The sequence below is a fragment of the Hyposmocoma kahamanoa genome, unplaced genomic scaffold (genome assembly GCF_003589595.1).
Source record: "Hyposmocoma kahamanoa isolate Upper Pololo Valley unplaced genomic scaffold, ASM358959v1 92, whole genome shotgun sequence".
Lineage (NCBI taxonomy): Eukaryota > Metazoa > Arthropoda > Insecta > Lepidoptera > Cosmopterigidae > Hyposmocoma > Hyposmocoma kahamanoa.
The window spans coordinates 10,052,754-10,072,312 of record NW_020654748.1 but is presented as its reverse complement, the minus strand read 5'-3'; the positions used below and the strand labels follow the sequence as shown (position 1 = coordinate 10,072,312).

The window sequence follows — 19,559 nt, the reverse complement described above, 5'->3', positions numbered from 1 at the left end:
ATGAAATTAATAGTCGCAATATCGCAATGAAATCATTTTTAATCATTTCAATCATGAAAGAGTAGGACGAACACAGGAAATATCTTCGAGACAGATAAAAAGAAAAGTTTATTTGAATTTCAGATCCGATGGCCCATTTAAAGGCGAAGGCGACGGTGCAGAATGCTCTGAGAAAGTTGACTGAAAGGCGCTACTAATGTCGGCTGCGCAATAAAGAGGGAATATTTGTGATTTTTTAGGTATTTGTTGAATCTTCACTTTAGCGACATATTGGGAATTCTTAATCTTTTGGGCATTGACTTACAATTATATGGACGTCGGGTCCGCGCTAAAGTGCCCGCACTTGTAAGGCGCTAAAATCGTATACAGAGCGCGACACTCCGCTTTAGTCTTCATTTGTTCTACGGACAGCGCGATACTGCGATGACATAACAATTTAAATTTGGAATAGGTTGACTTGGGACATTTTTTTCGTGGTTTTTGTATTAGACCCGTCGTCCATTTATTTGTAAGTCAATGCATTTGGGTATAATTATTCGTAGGAAGTGACATGTATCTAAGCTCCGTATTTACACCGCGTTGTTGTTAGGTTTTCGAGACTGTACTGAAGATATTCTTGCCAATCAAGTAGCCGTGTCGTAGTGACTCATTCATACACTTTCATCGACGACAGATGCTTTTTATAAGACTGTCTTTAGTGACAAATAGTAGGTATTATATCAAAAGAATCTCTCATAAATCAATTTAAATATGTTAGAAGTTGTTCCCTAAACGCTTAAAAGACGCCAGTAAATTGTATGTATTTTTGCAGTTGTTTTATTAAGTGCGCAGTGAATACTTATTTACATAAAATCTTTGTTATCTTTACTTGCAGTGGGACGATAAAGCAGTATATTTTGATACTCGAATATGGATATGTTAAAACCTCATAAATTATACAATTGACTATTGAACATAATATTTTGCAAATTTTATGGACCTTTGTTGAAATATTGTAAATCGATTATTACGTGCCTTTATACAAAGTATTAGTGACTGGATTTTATATAGTCCATTTTATTGAAAAGAGAGGAAACGACACGATTTTAGTGTGTTTGCACAATATCTTTTACTCAATCGTTTTTTTAATCTTTTCATAGCTACTATGAATTTACATTTTTACGTGACACTAAGTCAATTTTAAGTTTAAACGTATATCATAATCATATATAATTAAAGGCTAAGTCACGAACAGTAATCGAATAGAATGGTGCTTAGACGGTTTTAATAATTTATTTATAGATTGAACGTGTTATAAAACCACTTACACCAAATGTGTATATTTTAGCAATATATAGTCTACTTATAGAGTTTTCAGGTTTTTTAGATCCATTCGCGCGTAATGTAATTTATACTATTGCTTACCAGTCTAGTTGTATTGGTACAGTATTTAAGTTGTTACAGTGTTCGTTTGTTGCCATCCTCATCGATTTTAATATATGTCAATGTCGCCTAGTTCGATTATAGTGGTATTCAAAAGCAATATTTTTAATGAATCATTATTTTTTTCTTAATTTGTCATTTCGATCCTATTTATTATATTATTAGAATTGAAATTATTTATTTGGTGTGTGAGGATTTTTAATATTTTTCCTTTTAGTCATAGCTGCTACGATTGTACTGGACACCATGATTGTTAAGATCAATATTAAAATTGCTATCACACACGTTTTGTATTGAATGTGAATAAATTATATAGTTGAAAAAGATGAAGTTATTTATTTACAATTCCAATTGTGGGTATAGTATTATAATAATATTATAATAATACGTAGTTACGTAAATTCGAAATAAAAGACTAAATATTTATAATGCATGTTATTTATTACGATCAAGTTGAAATATTCACAAATCTAGTGAACTTACTTTTCAAGGACCATGTAAATAAAAAAGATCAAAATATGTAAATATGTCACGTTACTTTTAACTTTCTGTTTTATCTTGGTTGGATTCCGTAAACAAGTGAACCAGTCATATTCCTCGTTGTTTGAGAGATCAGGGGCATACCACAACCTCCTTAAAATAGGACGAAGTGGAAATAATTTTAATTACGAATTTATTTTCTAATTATTAGTGACAATTAAAACTAAGTTATTTAATTACATAAATCTCTTCGATGTTTTATTATTTATTAATACATGGGAAATAGTTTATCATTAAATAAATGATGTTTATATCGTGACTTTATGCGCTTTCACCGATTGTTATTATACTACGACTATTTCACCGATTTCTCGTTATACTACGACTGGACAAAAAGGGTCTTCAAAAAGAAAGAATGGCATTATGCAGTTCATATAGCGTTATTTCTCTCCTATTTTAAGCATGGAATAGACAATATTGGAACAAGGAATAGAAAGTATTTTAACAATAATACATTACTTAGTTGACAGATTTTTCATGATACAAATTGAGTTGGAAATATTGATTTTTGAATGTTGTGGTAGGCCCCCAGAACAGCTACCCAAAGAAGGAAAACTACTTAATATACAACTTTTCATTTGACGTGCTTATTTCTTTCCACCAAACCACATAATAATAAATGTACCGTGATTAGTTTACATACAAAGTCAACATTCAAACATATAAACATACACCAATTGATGACGACAAACACTTTAACCTTCAAGGGTCAAGAGGTCTTCATAATGAACCTTATCGGCCTCGGCCAATTGCTCCAGAATATCATGAACATTCGTGACGGGGAACCGTTCTGTCCAAGACTGGATCATGCCTTCTGCGGTCGGTTGGTACAGCTTCAGTTCGACTTTACCTCCTAAAAGTAAAATTATTTTTTGTTTGTTAACTTGTCATTCCCATTTTCTTGTTCTTTTAAATGGGGAAACTTATAAAACCGAAATTCGAAAATGTGATTAGGAAGTGAAAGAGGAAAAGATTAGATGTGAAAATATGAGATATAAATGAGTGTAAAGGAATTCTTAAGGTATATTCAGGGTGTAAATTTGAGACGGGGCAGCAAGGCCAGCCACCTTAATCGTTTTAGTTACAGGAAAACGGTTCTAGAAGACTATCCATGAATTTTGAAGATATTTTCATTGGCTTTCACAGATTTTGGAAAAATGGTACTGTCAGCAAGATAAAAGGCAATTTTTACAAAACTTTTTTTTATACCATTCGATCCGGTATCTGTTAAGGATCAATAGTCTCTACGGGACCAACTGAGGTAAGAGTACTCGAAATGTCACAAATCGCAAAAAACTTTTTACCATACAATTTGTAGGGACATAATATATTTAGTAACAGTTATTCTAGGTAGTTAAGGAAACTAACAAATTGGCAACGTATTATGTATTAGTTAAATGTAATTTATAAAAAAATACAAGTGTTCAAGAATTGAAAGACGCACTTGCAACAATTTTCAATAGAATCCATCCGAGTAAAATTTCAGCCGCTAATTTGCTCTTTGCGGAAGAGAGCGAATCGATGCATCCGCCAAGGCGGCAATAAATTCGAGCACTTACTATCATACATTTTTTATGTTATTTTGCTTTTTGTTATTGTTTTTATTTTGAAATACATAATACGTTGTCAATTTGTTAGTTTCCTCATTGTTAATTCCTTAACCTAGAATAACTGATTACGAAGTATGTCCCTATTAAATGTATGGTAAAAAGCTTTTTACGATTTCTGACCTTTCGAGTACTTTTACCTCAGTTGGTCCCATAGAGACTATTGATCCTTAACAAGAGACGTTACAACGTTTTGTAAAAATTGCCTTTTATCTTGCTGACTGTACCATTTTTCCAAAATCTGTGAATGCCAATCAAAATATCTTTAAAATTCATGGATAGTCTTCTAGAACCGTTTTCCTGTAACTACAACGATTAAGGTGGCTGGCCTTGCTGCCCCGTCTCAAATTTACACCCTGTATACACTCATCTATTACCCAAAAACATCGTTAGGGGTAAGTATAATAAAACAAGTAGTGTAACTATATAAACGTAATAGCGCGGCTTGTATGTGTGCATGTACAAATGCAAATATTCGCATAATTTCGAGATGCATCATGCGGGCCATCGCACGCGCTGTGCCAATGACATCAAATTTAGACGACGCGTTTATAGTTGTGTTTCAATGTTGTTTGAACCAGAATTAAATTCAGAGTTGTTCAGCATTTTATTGCTATTTCGTAATGATACTCCCATTACTGAGATACCAACCCGCGATGTTGATATAAAAATATTGTGTAAGTACTGCATTCGGCAAAGGTCATTTCAATATAGCACACGAATACTGTGATGAATACTTTTTTTTTTCAAATTATGTTTACTAGCTGTAGGAACTAAAATAAATAGGTGACAACCCTACGCTTCGAGAGACGTGTAGGTATTGATACGCCGGGAGTTGGGACTACTTGTCTTATTAAGTTATTATACTATGTTATAGGTCAAGAGAGGTTTGACCTCATGATCTAAAAATTTAAAAAGATTACAAATATTTTTTTAAAGGGTCATTGATCAGTGACAGGACTTAACAAAAACCTCTATATACTCAAGATAACAAACAGTTTTAGCAATAAAAAATATTCCAAATTAGCGACATAAATATTTGCTACCTCTTACGGGACTGGATGGACGGTCAACGAAAAAATATATTATACTTTGTTATGTTTATTTTTGGTAATGTGTAATGATTTAGTAAAAAAAAATAGATGTGAAATAATGTCTCCTTACCATTGTTAACGGTATTCGCCTGTACGAAGATGTTGCGAGGCTGTTTATGTTTAAGCACGATGTCTCGCCATGATGCCCATGCGCCGTCCACTTTGGAGTACTTGTCGAACAATTTGTTGCCAGCTTTCACGTCGCCCGTCGACTTGATAGTTTGCAGTTTTACCAGAAATTCACCTGTATATAATAACACAGAATTCAATTAAATTCACTTTGTTGCAATCACAGACGCTATTGCATAGCATTTAGAAGAACAAGAGTGTGTAACGGCCAGTTAACACTAAGTAGTCATACAAGTTTCTTCAGATATTCGACCAATACCCAACGGGCAAATGGCCGGGCAGGACCGTTAGACAGGTCCATGAAGATGACTACTCACAGGTCACAACTTGTATCAAGAGACGCAGCCCAATTTTATAAGGTCATTTATTGCTGGGGTCGCACTTGCGTCTGTCATCACGAATCTTCGCATTATGATACGATGCACGCTGGTATAACCACCCATTATCATCGCGAATGTTCGGGCTGCGTACAAGTTATCACTCGGGTGGCGGCACATCAAAGGATTTTAGCGCGTTAAACATGGCGCCGCTTAGTCAGACTATCGTTGTTTATTTCGATCGTTGGACTCGGACAGATTCGACGTAGTCTGTCTCTAAATACCAAATGGTGTGGAACGAAGAAATGGTCTTGCAATTTTGAAGTTGAACCCATCATATTAGCTCCAAAGAATATCCAACATAAAAAAGTTATTGCTAGCACACATGTAGAAGTAAAGGAAGATGTCGGTCATAGTCATAGATATTAGTCTATACGTCTGGATATTGTATTGCGGTCATTTTAGGTAATTACACAAACGTAACATTACGAAGCCACTAGTGTGACCAACCGCATTAGCGCGATAACTTTTTGCGAGCTAAACATACGAAGCTTCGGCACGCATTGCTTCGTGATGATAGGCGCAAGTGTGGCCCCAGCACAAGAAACGTTATTCATACAAACCTATGATTCTTTTCCCGTCTGTTTTGATGCGGCTCCTGTCCAACTTTATAAGTAAATTCTTGCCAGGGTCCGTTTCAGTAATTTCTAGCATCCCGTTGCCTTCCAATTCTAGTAATCTCATAAGGACGAATCGAGCCTGCGCGTGTGCCTGTTATGAATGATTAAAGACTGTGCTTTTTATAAATGATATTATGTACGTAAACTTGATTGTTTACGGCTGATACATCAAGCCCGATTTCCAGTTAAAATCTAGGTAAGCTGAAATAATATTCAAAGGAGTAATTTCTCTTACCTGGAGCCAAGTTTTAGTCGCAGGTTGGTACAACTCCAGCGCTTTCGCGCACGCATTCCACAACAAGCTGAGCCAGTTGACGTATATAACATTTTCAGCTTCTTCTGCCTTGTAACCGAATATCCTTTAACATGTTAGAACAGAAAAGTAGACCTTAGAAGCATTCACTATGCTGTACACAAGGATAGGACAATAAACTTATGGTCTAGATGTCCTTAATTTTGGCACAATTTTACCGAGAGTACTTTTAACATGTTAACTAAGGGCTCATAAGCAAATAATCTGTTTTGTTTTTGTGTTCAAACAAATGGTGTGCCGTGCGTACACGCGTTATTTAAGATTACCGCGTATCATCACAAATGTGACGATCACAGCCCAGTGTACATTTGCACTGCTCTAATATTTAGTATGATATATATGTATACACCTTTTTACGACCTCTGTATCCCTACAGTATGCACTGTGAGGCTGGATGAGGAGGTCCCGGGTTTGGTTACCAGTAGGACAGATTTTGGAAATGAAATTTTCTAAACTGGTTTGTTTCCTTTGCTGTAGTGCTCATAATACAGAGAATTTACTAGTTTGAGACAAAGTAATTGGTGTCATTATCTGGCAGATTATTATTATTACTGTGGCTGTGCGTATTGCCTTAAGTGTAATTTGTATGGCCTTATTCAGGGTCGTATTCCAGAACCCTACTCAATGCTCAAGTCAGGATCTGAATATGATTTTGAAACCGGAAATACGACCGTAATGGCAGGGACTTGAGTATGATTTCGAGTGCTTCAAACCACACTCAAATCCTGACTTGAGCATTGAGTAGAGTAGAGTTCTAGAATACGACTCTCAGAGCCTCAGAGTGGCGGCGGGCGCGGGTGCGTGTAAATGAAAAGGACGTAGACGCTCGTTGCGTTCACAGTAGCCGCGCGCGCCGGCGCCTGTCTCGAGGCGGGCGCGGGTAGATCTATTGGCTCGGTCCGCTCTTATCTTCACAACGCTTAGTGTAGCATCCGTTTGCGATTTCGACGTGTTGATCTACCCGCTCGTACCCGCTTCGGCACTGTGAAAGGGAAGACGCAAAGACCCGCGCGCTCGCACCCGCCACCGCGCCCGCGCCTGCACTCTGAATGAGCCCTATAAATGCCGCTAGAGTCCATTGGAGTAAACGGACATTAGTGTTAAATAGTTTTAATTTCAGCTTACTTCAAAATCTCTGGTTCCAAGCAGAGGTAGAGGCCGACGGCTTCGGCGCGGCATTCTTCGAATGCGGAACCCACGTTTGAAAATTTGCTGTCATAAGTATCACCCTCCCCGTACCATGACGTTATGAGTTCCCCTAAAACATTGTTTTACAAATATGTGTAATTTTTTCAACAGATCAAGGGTGCTGGTGAAATTATAGGCACTTGGGACTTGTCTACTTATATCTCAGGGTGACGGGCGCAGTGGCAGTACCCCTAAGGTCATTGCGATTTAAAGCTCTGAGTGGCACTGCAACTGTTATGGATAGCCGTGTCGCTTACTACCAGGCGCACGACTTGTCCGTACCATCACTTGATATTATAAAATAAAATAGGTCGTTTCAAAGATTTTTGCGGTCGTCAACGCATTACACGTCCACTGATGGGTTATAAGGAGAGGGCATTAGACCATAGTCAGCCACGCTGGCTTGATGCGGGTTGGGAACTTTACACGTTTGCCAAGAGTTATGATGAATTTTCTAACCGGCGGACGGTGAGCGTCGCAGATAATGTTATGCCCGTCAGCGCACACTGCGCTTGTTCGGTATAGTACAAATTCTGGATTTGTCGAGGAACATCGATTACGATAACCGCGAGCTACCGCCAGCGTACCGCAGCGTCCGCTCCCTTCCGTTTGCCGCTACCCCAGCGCATAATCGGTGGACTTCGTCGCGCTAGCCACTAGCGTGCTCTTCCATATTACAAGACCAGAAACATTGTTTTAGGTACATGACACTTTGAACATTAACGTTCTTCTTACAAGTGCCGTAGAGGTGATTGTAGATCTTAAGAATTAAGCTTGAGATGCCATTGACGCTTTACATCCCTGAATATATTTTATACTGGCGACAATATTATTTTTGTATGAAAGTCATTTTCGGCATTTACATCGGCTACTGGGGTCCTAGAGCCGCAGATGAATAAAATTTGACAAAAACATAATATGTGGTTTAAAATCTTCCACTAATCTTTCATACATTTTTTATAAGGCTGGAGTCTCTGCCTAGCGTATGTAATTCCGTTATTATTAATGATATTTATACTCTACAAACGAAATTGTTTCGGTGTTTACTTCGAGTTCTAAAATTTCAAAATTAAAATGGAGACAAAAGAAAAAGAACATTATTCTCTGGGGCAAAAATAATAAAGACGTCCTTCATGCGACCTCAAAACCTGACTGAACGAATAAACTTTAACTGGACTAAAGTGCTAAATAAGTGTTAACCGCTGATTTGGTGGAATAATGAATTAAACCATTTCAATATGCTGCAAATATATAGCTAATTTGTAATGGGTACTCTGTAAAAGATAGAAGTGATCGGGTGAATTAATTACCTGTTAATGGATTTTTAACCTTGTTCTTATCGAAGTTGAAAACTCCAGGCGCCGTTTCACGGAAGAGCTTGCCGCTACCGTGGCCTAAGAGTTCGTGCAGTCCAACTTGCACCTGTCAAAGTCAGTAAAAAAATTATATTTGTTACTAGCATGGAGCTTCCAGAATAGTTAGTGGTAGGGCGCGTTCCCATTATGTCGTAACGTTTTATTTATCGTTGGACGACTGTCGCGTCTAGCCTGTTTCCATATCACAACTATCTGTGGTGACTGTATCGTGGACGTTTAATTCATGGTTACTCATAAGTATAAACATGATTTACAAAATTTTGTTTTCCCGAAAACCTTTAAACTTTTATTAAATAGATTTTGTTTCATTTGTCCGAAAACACAATTTAATATACACCATTTAATGTTTCACTATTTTGACATATTGACAAGTTATTCGTTTCCCGATTCTTTTTTTCCCAATTTACCATTTCACCAATATATGTAACTGAATATTTTATTTTCGTAAAAAAAAACGATATCCATTTTCTTAAATTATTTCTACCGATATTAAATATATTAGAACGTGTCACACAATACAAATCCTAAAATTAACATAGCACCTCGTGTCTTTAGAAAATATAGTAAACGAGGTGCAAATTAATTTGATCGAGATGTAGTGGCTCGCTTTGCTCGCTCGGTTCGTACGGCTTCTGACCTAACCTAAACCCACAGGAAAGGGTCGAATCAGCTAGGAATTGCGGTTCTAGCACACGCCGGCCAGGTCCTGGTACGACCTAGGAAACGAATTTGTTTAAATTCGGTTCTGGCACTCGCCTGCTGCAGCTGCGCCACGCTCGCTTCGCTTACTCGGCTCGTGCGGTTTTTTCATATACTAACCTAACCTAAACCTGCAGGAGGGGGTCGTACCAACTAGGAAATGCAAACGTAAAAAAAGTTACACGTTATTTATTCGTTAGACCATTGTTTTTTATATTACATTTCAGATGACAGCAAAAACAAAGCACAATGGTTTGACGAAAATTACGTAAGTGGGACTTGCAGTGCACCAGCAAAGGTACGGTAAATTGGTAAATTGTACGGCGGTACAATTTTATCGAAGAATAATAATTTTGTCGAATCGAATTTTCAGCAATCTAAATTATATAACAAACATCAATCGATCAAACAAACTTCTGCCCAAATAATATATATGCGAATAATTATTCTAATAATAAGTTTTACGACAAACGATATTTCTGCAGTAAGACATTTCTGTGTTGCAAATTTATACAAAATCTCATCGCACTAATGTAAAAAAGCCTACCGTGTTCAGAGTAATGAAATTCGAAAAAAAGGAATTCGAGTTTGTGATGGGTTACCTTATTTTATCGTTGAACGACTGTCGTGTCTTAGCTATTCCCACTAGATCGTGAAGACAATTCATCGGTTCCCGGAAGCCGCTTTGTCGTTTGCACGGTATGATCATTTGAAGTTGCGATTATCTGTCGTCATATTTTTATCGTGATATTTTATAGTTGGACAACTGTCGTTCTAGCTCTTCCCATTGTTACGACAATCTGTCGTAACGTCAAAAAACGCGCGAACGACAGTTAAACGTGTTGTTCTATGTGTGAACAACTTCATTTAAATATACAAGGCACGACACTTTAAACTGCACGACTATTCGTCGTCACGACATAATGGGTCCGTAGTTTCATGCTTAGGTTAGCTACAGAGTTATAGACCATATACATGTTTACAACGTGTAAACTTACATTACGTGTAAACGTACACTTTTACAGGTTCGATTCCCGGTAGAACCAATTTTAAAACGAACTTATCTAAATTGTTTGTTCTGGGTAGTATATATATAGTAGCGAATTCCGTTGCTCTGGTACTCACAGTAGAAGGGATTCCCTAGTTTGAGACTAAGTAATTGGTGTGATAAGTCTAGCACATTATTATTATTAATTAAATTTTATATCAACGATTTTAAGGTGCATTTAAGTTCAAAATATCTAGCCAACATATTCTAATGATCGAGTTATAAATGGCTTATATGCAAATCTAACCTCAAATGCATCAATTTTGTACTTCTCAAGCATTGCCTTGTCTGCCTCCGAAACAAACGGCATGTCTCTTCCCTTGTACGATGCTGGAATCACGTTGCCTAGCGACACGTTCTTAAAACCGACGTTCTCGCGAATTTCGTCATCTGTGTTAAAGAAGCGTTTTTTCGTTGGCGTAAAAATTGTTTATTCTAATTATTGATACAAAGATCAAACAAAAACAAAGAAAAATTTAGGAAATGAAACTATTTTCCGGATTTAAATCCCGTATATTTGTTTTTTCAAACAAACCGACGAAACAAATATACGCGATTTAAATCCGGAAAAATAGTTTCATTTCCTATGTGTAACAATCGCGAAAACCTAAGAACTCGAAAAGAAAAATTTCTTCCAACCACCTGAACTCGAACCATTGTCTGTTGCCTCAACGTGGTTGCAACTATATAAGTTCTCACAGGTGGCGCTACGGCAAAAAAAAACCGTTTAAACCCAATAAAAAAATCCGCCACAAGCACGTACGTAAATTCGTAAGATCTGCTGGCTCGATCCGTAATTGAGGTGGCAGAGCGGTAGCCATGTTGAGGATACAGGCTCCATGATTGACTGGATAGTCCGTATGGAGCCATGCAGTTAATGCGTGAAATCGTAAGGTGTAATGAAATTATTTTTCCGCATTTAAATCCCGTATATTTGTTTTTTCAAACAAACCAACGTTTCGGGCCCTTTACTGGTCCCATAGTCACGGTTGAGTGAGGTGGTAGAGTCATCAACCAGTTATGTCTAATAGTCTAATATTAATGCAAACCACCCTATTTTTTCAATATAGTTACAAAAGTTATTAATTGAGTACATTATTTTTAATTTTACAAAGAAACATTCCAATTTTCGTTACATTGTTTTACAAATTATTTTATTGTAACAATCTGAATTTTTATTAACTTAAATTTATTATTAATAAATAATGGAAATTAGAATAAATTAAAACATATTAATTAGCACTGCAGTCTTATGTCTGTTTGGGATTTTTCATCAGAGGAAATCCTGGATCTCAAACTGGTGGTATGGAGAAACCATCTTCCCTGTTGAAATTAGGATGTTTTTTAATTTCAATGGCCTCTCACAGCATCCTGGGTAGATAACGGACTTCTTTTGCAAGGACCTGGGGTTCGTCAAACTTCATTGAATGTGTAGGTTTATCCATGACATGCTCGCAGACTGCAGACTTGTTTACGCGACGGTGTTTGACATCAGCTATATGTTCTTTGAAGCGGGTACAAATACTTCGCTTCGTTTTTCCGATATAAGAGAGACCGCACTCGCAGTCAAGCTTATCAAACCTGCATCCTGTAAGGGGATGTTACATTTCACGGGTCTCAGGAACTCAGAAATCTTCTACAGGGGCTTGAAATAGGTCTTGATAGATGCACACCCAAGGACTCTTCCGACGTTATCTGTAACACCTCTCATGTAAGGTAAAATGGCAGGTCTTCGCTCGATTGTTGGTGGTTTCACACGGGGCCTGCGGCATTGGCGTGGAATCTTCAACTTATTCGCATCTAATTTCAACAGGAAAGATGGTTTCTCCGTGCTACCAGTTTGGGATACAGTATTTCCTCTGATGAAAAATCCCAAACAGACATACGACCGCAATACTAATTAATATGTTTTAATTTATTCTAATTTCCATTATTAGTAAATAATAAATTTAACTTAATAAAAATTCATATTGTAACAATAAAATAATTTGTAAACAATGTAGCATAAATTGGAATGTTTCTTTGCAAAATTAAACATAAGGTATTTAATTAATAACTTTTGTAACTATAGTGAAAAAATAGGATGGTTTGCATTAATATTAGACATAACTGGTTGATGACTGTACCACCTCAGTCAACCGTGACCATGGGACCTGTAAAGGGCCCGAAACGTTGGTTTGTTTGAAAAAACAAATATACGCGATTTAAATGCGGAAAAATAGTTTCATTTCCTATTATTAAGTTCAGTTAAATAATTCAATAGCAAAAGTAGTGTACGCATCAATTTCTAATCATATTGTCATTTGTGTTAGTTTTATTTAAAATTTTAGTTTAACATAGTTTTGTTTCAGTGCATGTTGTGTTTACCTCTAAGTCTTTGAGGCAATTACATCGCTTATAAAGGTATCATAAGATATAGTAAGTAATATTGTACCCAGATGTTAAACCTAATAAATAAATAAACAAGTCATTATCTGAGACTTCGACTGTATGAAGTTGATAACGACTTCACGCATTAACTGCAAGCAGTCGAAATAAACTTCACGCAGCCGAGATCGCCTGCATGTAGCTAATGCGTGAAGTCGTTATCAACTTCATGCAGTCGTGGTTTCGGCTGCATGAAGTTGATTACGGTAAATGCGTGAACGCATTAACTGTAAACATGCAGTCAATCTGTTAGCAGCCTTAAATAATTAAGTGATAACTTACAGTTAGGAATGTTAATGCCTGCCGGTATTCCACTTCCAGCGAAGCAGAGGACATCTAAACTCGTGAAATCAGGGCGTTTGAACTCGTCCTTTTCTAAGTCACGTCCCCAAGGGAGAAGTGTGATAAATTTCTCAGCACTGATAACCAACTCGCTGAACTTCTTTGACATTTCTTTATTGACCATTGCTACGAACGCTTCAAATTCACCACGTTGGCCACTTGGATCTCTGTAGGTCTCTATGAAACCTATGTATCTGTGAATATTTTTTAATTAATATAAGACGCATGCTTTACAATGGAATGGTGCTAATTGAAACTTGTGTGTCTGTTGATGATGGTGTACAATCATATAGAGATGAACTTTATTTTGTGTTAACATGCAAGAAAGACAGTGTTTATGAAATAGCTCATTACTCGTGAACCTCGAAATGGTGACCTACTCCGTCCGTACAATGATATTCATTTTTTTGCGAAATAAAAGCACACGGAGAAATTCGAAAGTTCTGCGAGGTTCGAATCCTGCCAGATCTAAGGAATTATTCTATGAGTTGTTCGATCTTTGTATCATAATAATGATTAATTGAATATCAGGATGTTTCACCACTATGATCTTCAATTAATTATTAATACAAAGATCGAACACTAGAAAAAAGCCTTCGATCCGGCTGGGTTCTAACCAACGATCTCCTGCAAACCGTGCCATACGCTATGCCAACGAACTATTTTTTCTATGTGCTTGTTGCAGATCTTTGTTTTTGGTTTTTTAACGACTTTTTTGCAGTACCGCTATCTGTGAGAAATCTATTTTTTTACTCAGCCAGGTACGTTTACAGCTACCAGCAGCTGACTAGAGATGTCGTTTTAATAATTGTAATTAAGTTTATATGATATTCAATTATTCCGTGGCTTAGTTGGCATAGCGTCTGGCACGGTTTGCTAAAAGACGTTGGTTCGCATACATCCGGATCGAAGGTTATCTTTCTATTAATAATAATAATAACTAATGTTAGTATTGTCAATATAACAAATTGGTTCTTCAAAGCTCGGCAATGAAGAACCATACAATACAATGTTACTGCGTGGTTACTACTGTTAATGAAAGAACGAAAAGTATCAAAAACAATGGGTCTTATACTACTTACGTTTCAATAATAGGGCCTTTGTTTTTAATCCAAAATTTGCTTCCTTCTTTGTGATCATCCAGATTGCCTTCTTTGAAACTCTTGATGTAATGTGTGAGCATATCTTTCTCAGTGTCATTGGCGGCATGTTGTTTCGCAATCTCAAGTTGGTCAGTTACCAATTTTAACAGAGGAGAATAATCGCCTCTAGTGATTTGAAAGTAGGCATTTTTAAATACCTCTTTCTCCATTGTCAAATTCGGTTTCGGCGAAGTTTTTTCGCTAGCCAAGTGGATTATGTATACGGGCACTGTAATACCGTTAAAATATTTCAGTATATTGGTGTTTACACATACCCGTAATAGCGATGCGTAGATATATAGAAACAAATGGCAACTCCTAAAACTTACGTCCATCAGTGTGTTTAGATTTGAAAGTTCGACTGTTAACGGCTTCGATTTTTTTCGACTTCATCCATTCCGAGACGAGCTTTGCATCAGTTTCGTTGCAATTACTTGAAAAGTATGTTGTGACACCCTAAAATATTATAGTTTAATTAGGTGCAGTGAGTCACTGTTAGATGTAGACAAACTGACAAAATTGCCCTATGAAAATTTTACCCTCCATCGTTCATAAAGGTTTAGTCTGATAAGTGCATAATGATGCTTAAATGTTAACCAGTGACAGAGCTTGCATATAATATTAATAAGTAATAGTAAATCTATTAAATTCTTGTCTCCATGCATATAATATATACATGTATCTTGCATAACGTGACTAATTCCTGATACTTATATTATTATCACTCATAATTTCAGCCAAGAAATATCCACTGCTGGTCATAGGCCTCCTCCAAAGATCAGCATAACGGATGGTCTTGCGCTGCTTGTATCCAGCGAATTACCGCTACCTTCACCAGGTAATCGGTCCACCTGGTGGGCGGTCTGCCCACGCCGGGTCTCCCAGTACGAGGCTGCCACTCGAGAACTCTTTGTTGGAGACATTGGCTATCTGTTCTATGAGCAGTCATTTAAGTTTCATAGTGCTTTAGGTTATGTCAGTTACTCGATAGTTGTGTACTCTAATTTTATTTACGAAAGAACAATAATGTTCTAGTTGTACTAGCTTTATAAAATATATTACGCAATAATCATGTAATACAAACCTTATCAGACAATCCAAGACTTCTTAGTCTCGGCGCTAAATTGTACATAGCGTTTTGTGTATTCAGCCACAACTTAGTGATATGTGTCGTATCATTCTCATACGCTTTGGATGCTTTAATGATCTGTTCAAAAGTCTCCTTGCTGAGGTATGGAATGAATTTTGTATCCCCAAAACCTTTGTAGTTACCCATGTTGCTGAAGAATCCACCAGCATAAATTAAAAATGCCTATTTAAAAAATTCAACACTTAAAAACAACAATAGTGTGTATCATCATGTGGAAGAAATGAGGTATCAAAATCATATAGTAGGTGCACATCATTTGTAACAGGTTATATTGTGTCAAAAAACACCTCAAATTGGTTACTATAAAACAGGAATTGATAATGTACTCAAGTACCTACAACAAATAATTATATCTAAATATGAAGAATTTATGTTTGTTTTATTCTTTATGACATCACACACACACACACACACACACGCACACGCACACGCACACGCACACGCACACACACACAAATGCTTATGTATACTAGATAAATTCTAAAACAAAAATTATCATAATTATATACTGATTGTCTTTTGCTGAGTACAGTATTTAATTGTAAAACAAAGATATGTTTCATAAATTTTATCATGAATTGGTACTTTCATAATAAGTAATAAATTATAATTATCTTTATTACCTGAAAATCATCTTCAGAGACCTTCATCTCCAAAGCAGACTTCTTGAGAGACTCCAAACTTTCTCCGAGAAAAATTCTATGTAACAGGGAGAAGATCCGTGGTGACTCGGGACTGGTCTGTAGAAGGACTATTAGACCTCCACTCCAAGCAGCCTAGAAATAAAATAGTAAAAAATACATGGTTACATGTCTTAAGTGGTTTAAAGTAAAGGCTTAAAAACGTTTGTTTAAAGTTAATTAAGCCGTGACAAGGTACTTAAACACTTTCTGATGACTGTATTGTATAGTTGTGAAAACATCTTGAAAATGCTATTTTCAATAAATAAACACGCCACAAAAATGATATAAAATAATTTCTAATCTTACCTGAGTCAAATAATGCGCATACAATTTCTCTTGATCAGTCAAGTTGTTAAATGCCTCAGTACAGTCCAGCTCAACAAACGTCTGGGTTTTGGGCAAGTAGTAGTTAGACATATCATCCGCCATCGCTGAAAGGAAAAGATTCTAGAGCATAGAGACATAGAATTGTGTAAGCAATACAATATAATACAAATTATACAATGTCAATATAAAATTTTATGTAAGTTAATAAAATTTTACAAAAAAAAAATTCGTTTTAAAAATTTGCAAAGGCACTTTGTAATTGCATAATTGCAGATTGTCATGGAGTACATTTTTTATATTTTTGATAATGATGGCCGTGTTACATTACCCATGATTTGAAAAAACAAAATCAAGTAGACAGTTTGTTTTTAACCGACTTCAAAAAACGGAAGAAGTTCACAATTCGACTGGTAGGCGTTAGCTGCTGCTGATAACTCATCGGTATTTGGGAACCGATGTTGGTGATATTTTTTTTGTTGGAAAGGGGTACCTCAGTAGTGGTGCATTTAAATTTGAAGAAAATATTCCATCTCTAAGGGTGGCAAACTAGGGCGTGTATTCGGATTCGCGCACCGATTTCAATAAAACTTGGCAAATAGATGTAATTCAACGAACTTTTGAGGTCGGTTTTTTTAGTACTTTGTACTAAGATTATCTGAGCAGACACATCATTAAAGTAGACCTATCGGGAAAGTAGACGAAATGGGAAATAAATGAATGGGGAAAAACAAGTGGACCGATCGGGAAAGTAGACCAATTGTACCGAAGAGGAAATTACTTGACCAGTAATTTTAGCACTTTTACTTTTATGTAAATATGCAAATTTTTCAAATTCTTTGAAACATTTAGGTCAGAACATTCAGAAGCTTGCATATAACACAATATAGTGAATTGATAATTCATAGAACACCACAGAATGTATACACACTAGCAGGTTTCATCATGATGTTTTCCACCACAGTTAGGAAGAGGTCTTGCTACTATAGTCGTCACCAAATAAGAGGTCAAATTTGTCAGCTAAAGAAGGTAATAGTATGTAACTTTGAATGCGATCAATGAAACAATAAACAAATAATTATTAGCATAATTGAGTTTAAAAAAATACATAAATTTTATTGAAACATTATATAATATGACAAAGCATATTTAAAGCACTGTCTTCGCTCAAATTCCAAAATACAATGCAATTTTGAGTTACACCAAAACGTCCAGAAAACAGTTACATCCTCAAGCTATATTTTTTTAAATAATAGTGATGTAAGAAATTAATCGCCGAATTTCACCAAATCACTTCAATTTGTTGAAAAAAATATTTTTAAAAAGTATTAGAAAAAATTATGAACATTATTTAAGATTGTTTGTTGTTGACATTGACAACTTCTAACTTATTGCCAGCCGAATAATTCAAAATTTATGAAACCATAAATTTTGAATGATTCGGCTGGTTTCTTGGCCTTGGTTTCTTGGCAATTTAATTTTTTTATGTAGTCGTTTTATTAATGAACATAATTATTTACACTAAATTCTCATAATAAACTATTTAATAAAATAAAACAATAATAAAAAAAATAAAAAATAAATAAATAATAAATAAATAATATAATAAAATCAAATTAAAAGAATTGGATACAATTAATCCAATTGTGGGACAATTTTATGAAAATAAGAGGAATTGCTACAGAATTCTGTAAATGAATTGCTTTTAACAGAATTGCACGATTTGGCCTTTTAGGCCCACTAAATAAACAATTAACTGAAAAATAATCTAAACAAACTCAAACTCTTAAAATTTCAAATTGATTTCTCATGAAAATCGTATAATGTTATTACTGATATGATTAGTCCGCATCTCTATTTGCGTCATGATGACAAGTGTCAAATTTGGCCTCTTATTTGGTGACGACTATAAACATTAACAAACAGTATTAGAATTTTTAATTTGATCACCACAGCACTAAAAAAAATTATTTTGACCCCATACATATAATGGTCAAAATCAAAGTAGTAAGACAATCAAAAGGTAATTTTTATGGTCATAAAACAGTTGACTGTCCAAGAACTCCTAGCCAATTAATAATGATAGGAGTAGACGAAATTATAAAACTACTCATCAGGCGGTACGAAAGCGGGCACCATAGAAAATAAAGAATTTTGATATTTTTTTAAGATTATTTTTAGTGTTTGTTTCGGATAGATTAGATATAAATAAAGAAGCGGGCACCATAGAAAATAAAGAATTTTGATATTTTTTTAAGATTATTTTTAGTGTTCGTTTCGGATAGATTAGATATAAATAAACACTTTTTGTTCTTAACAATTTTATTCCGCGGGCGATAGTTTTCGAGAAAATCAAGATGAAAATTGTTCGTTTACAAGGCTACAGGACAACAACATTCCAGCGTCCTTATTGCCCCCTTTCGTACAGTCCAACCAAACTACCTACTGTTTCAAATGAACCAGGTCAAAATAATTTACAAATTTTGTAATTTCTGTTTTCAGCTAGGTACTGACCATTAACTGTGATCGGCGATAAGTTTTTAGGCTGATTCGTTCTCGAGACCGAACTGTATTTGTATTTACTAATAAATGATTCAGCGAATTTGAAGCGCCGGCATTTTATAAGGTTAATAGTCAGGGTCCGCAACATTGAATAAATTTTAGGAACTGAAACAATTACACATAAGGACAACCAATTTAAGACTGTTAAAATAATTTACTTACTGGGAATTAACATTCTTAAATTAAGGGAACGTACAGAAGAGACGCAGCGCAATTTGTAGGCACTAAGCAGTCGATTGTAAATGCACAATGGCACAATCTGTAAATTATTTTAGGTTATGTTTAAGTAGGAAATGAGTAGTAGATATGTGTTTACGAATAGTGTTTAGAATTTAATTAATCTTTAATCTTATTCACAATACAGACACAAACAAATTAATTAAATGTCAAGAACAACAAAAAATGTGGACAAGTGTAATAAAAAAGAAAGGCAATTCTGCAATACTGACAAAAGTCACAATGTTCAGCTAAATATTTACAATAGTTGCCTTCGTCAGCCGACATTATTATGTCAAC

The 19,559-nt window shown here is 35.6% G+C and overlaps 2 protein-coding genes across 10 annotated transcripts in view; one reads left to right on the top strand and one right to left on the bottom strand.

Annotated features, from left to right (window-relative positions):
• LOC113236401 overlaps positions 1 to 1,732 on the top strand; it is a 30,567-nt gene extending 28,835 nt beyond the window's left edge. For 4 of the 8 annotated variants that reach the window (XR_003310957.1, XR_003310958.1, XR_003310956.1 and 1 more), the window contains exons 28-29: positions 124 to 285; positions 520 to 1,732. Coding sequence is in view for 1 of the 8 variants with exons in the window: in XM_026472437.1 (XP_026328222.1) it covers positions 124 to 184 (61 nt within the window). In the remaining 7 variants the exon portion in view is untranslated. Of the gene's footprint in view, positions 1 to 123; positions 408 to 519 lie in introns of those variants that run through there. The other 4 variants (XR_003310960.1, XR_003310959.1, XR_003310955.1 and 1 more) reach the window with 3 other exon arrangements.
• A 124-nt stretch (positions 1,733 to 1,856) lies between these two features.
• On the bottom strand, positions 1,857 to 19,294 carry LOC113236416 (dipeptidyl peptidase 3). Of its 2 annotated transcripts, none has more exons than XM_026472458.1 (14): positions 19,206 to 19,294; positions 16,464 to 16,588; positions 16,098 to 16,250; positions 15,409 to 15,636; positions 14,654 to 14,780; positions 14,265 to 14,553; positions 13,123 to 13,376; positions 10,661 to 10,803; positions 8,601 to 8,712; positions 7,228 to 7,360; positions 6,025 to 6,148; positions 5,733 to 5,880; positions 4,734 to 4,907; positions 1,857 to 2,815 (listed from the first exon to the last, which is right to left on the bottom strand). In XM_026472458.1, exons 1-14 carry the CDS (start codon positions 19,216 to 19,218, stop codon positions 2,658 to 2,660), a joined length of 2,181 nt encoding a protein of 726 aa, XP_026328243.1. In that variant the 5' UTR covers positions 19,219 to 19,294; the 3' UTR covers positions 1,857 to 2,657. The 2 variants fall into 2 exon arrangements, with proteins under 2 accessions (XP_026328243.1, XP_026328242.1); XM_026472457.1 differs by lacking the exon at positions 19,206 to 19,294 and adding an exon at positions 18,996 to 19,148.
• Between the last annotated feature and the right edge of the window lie 265 nt (positions 19,295 to 19,559).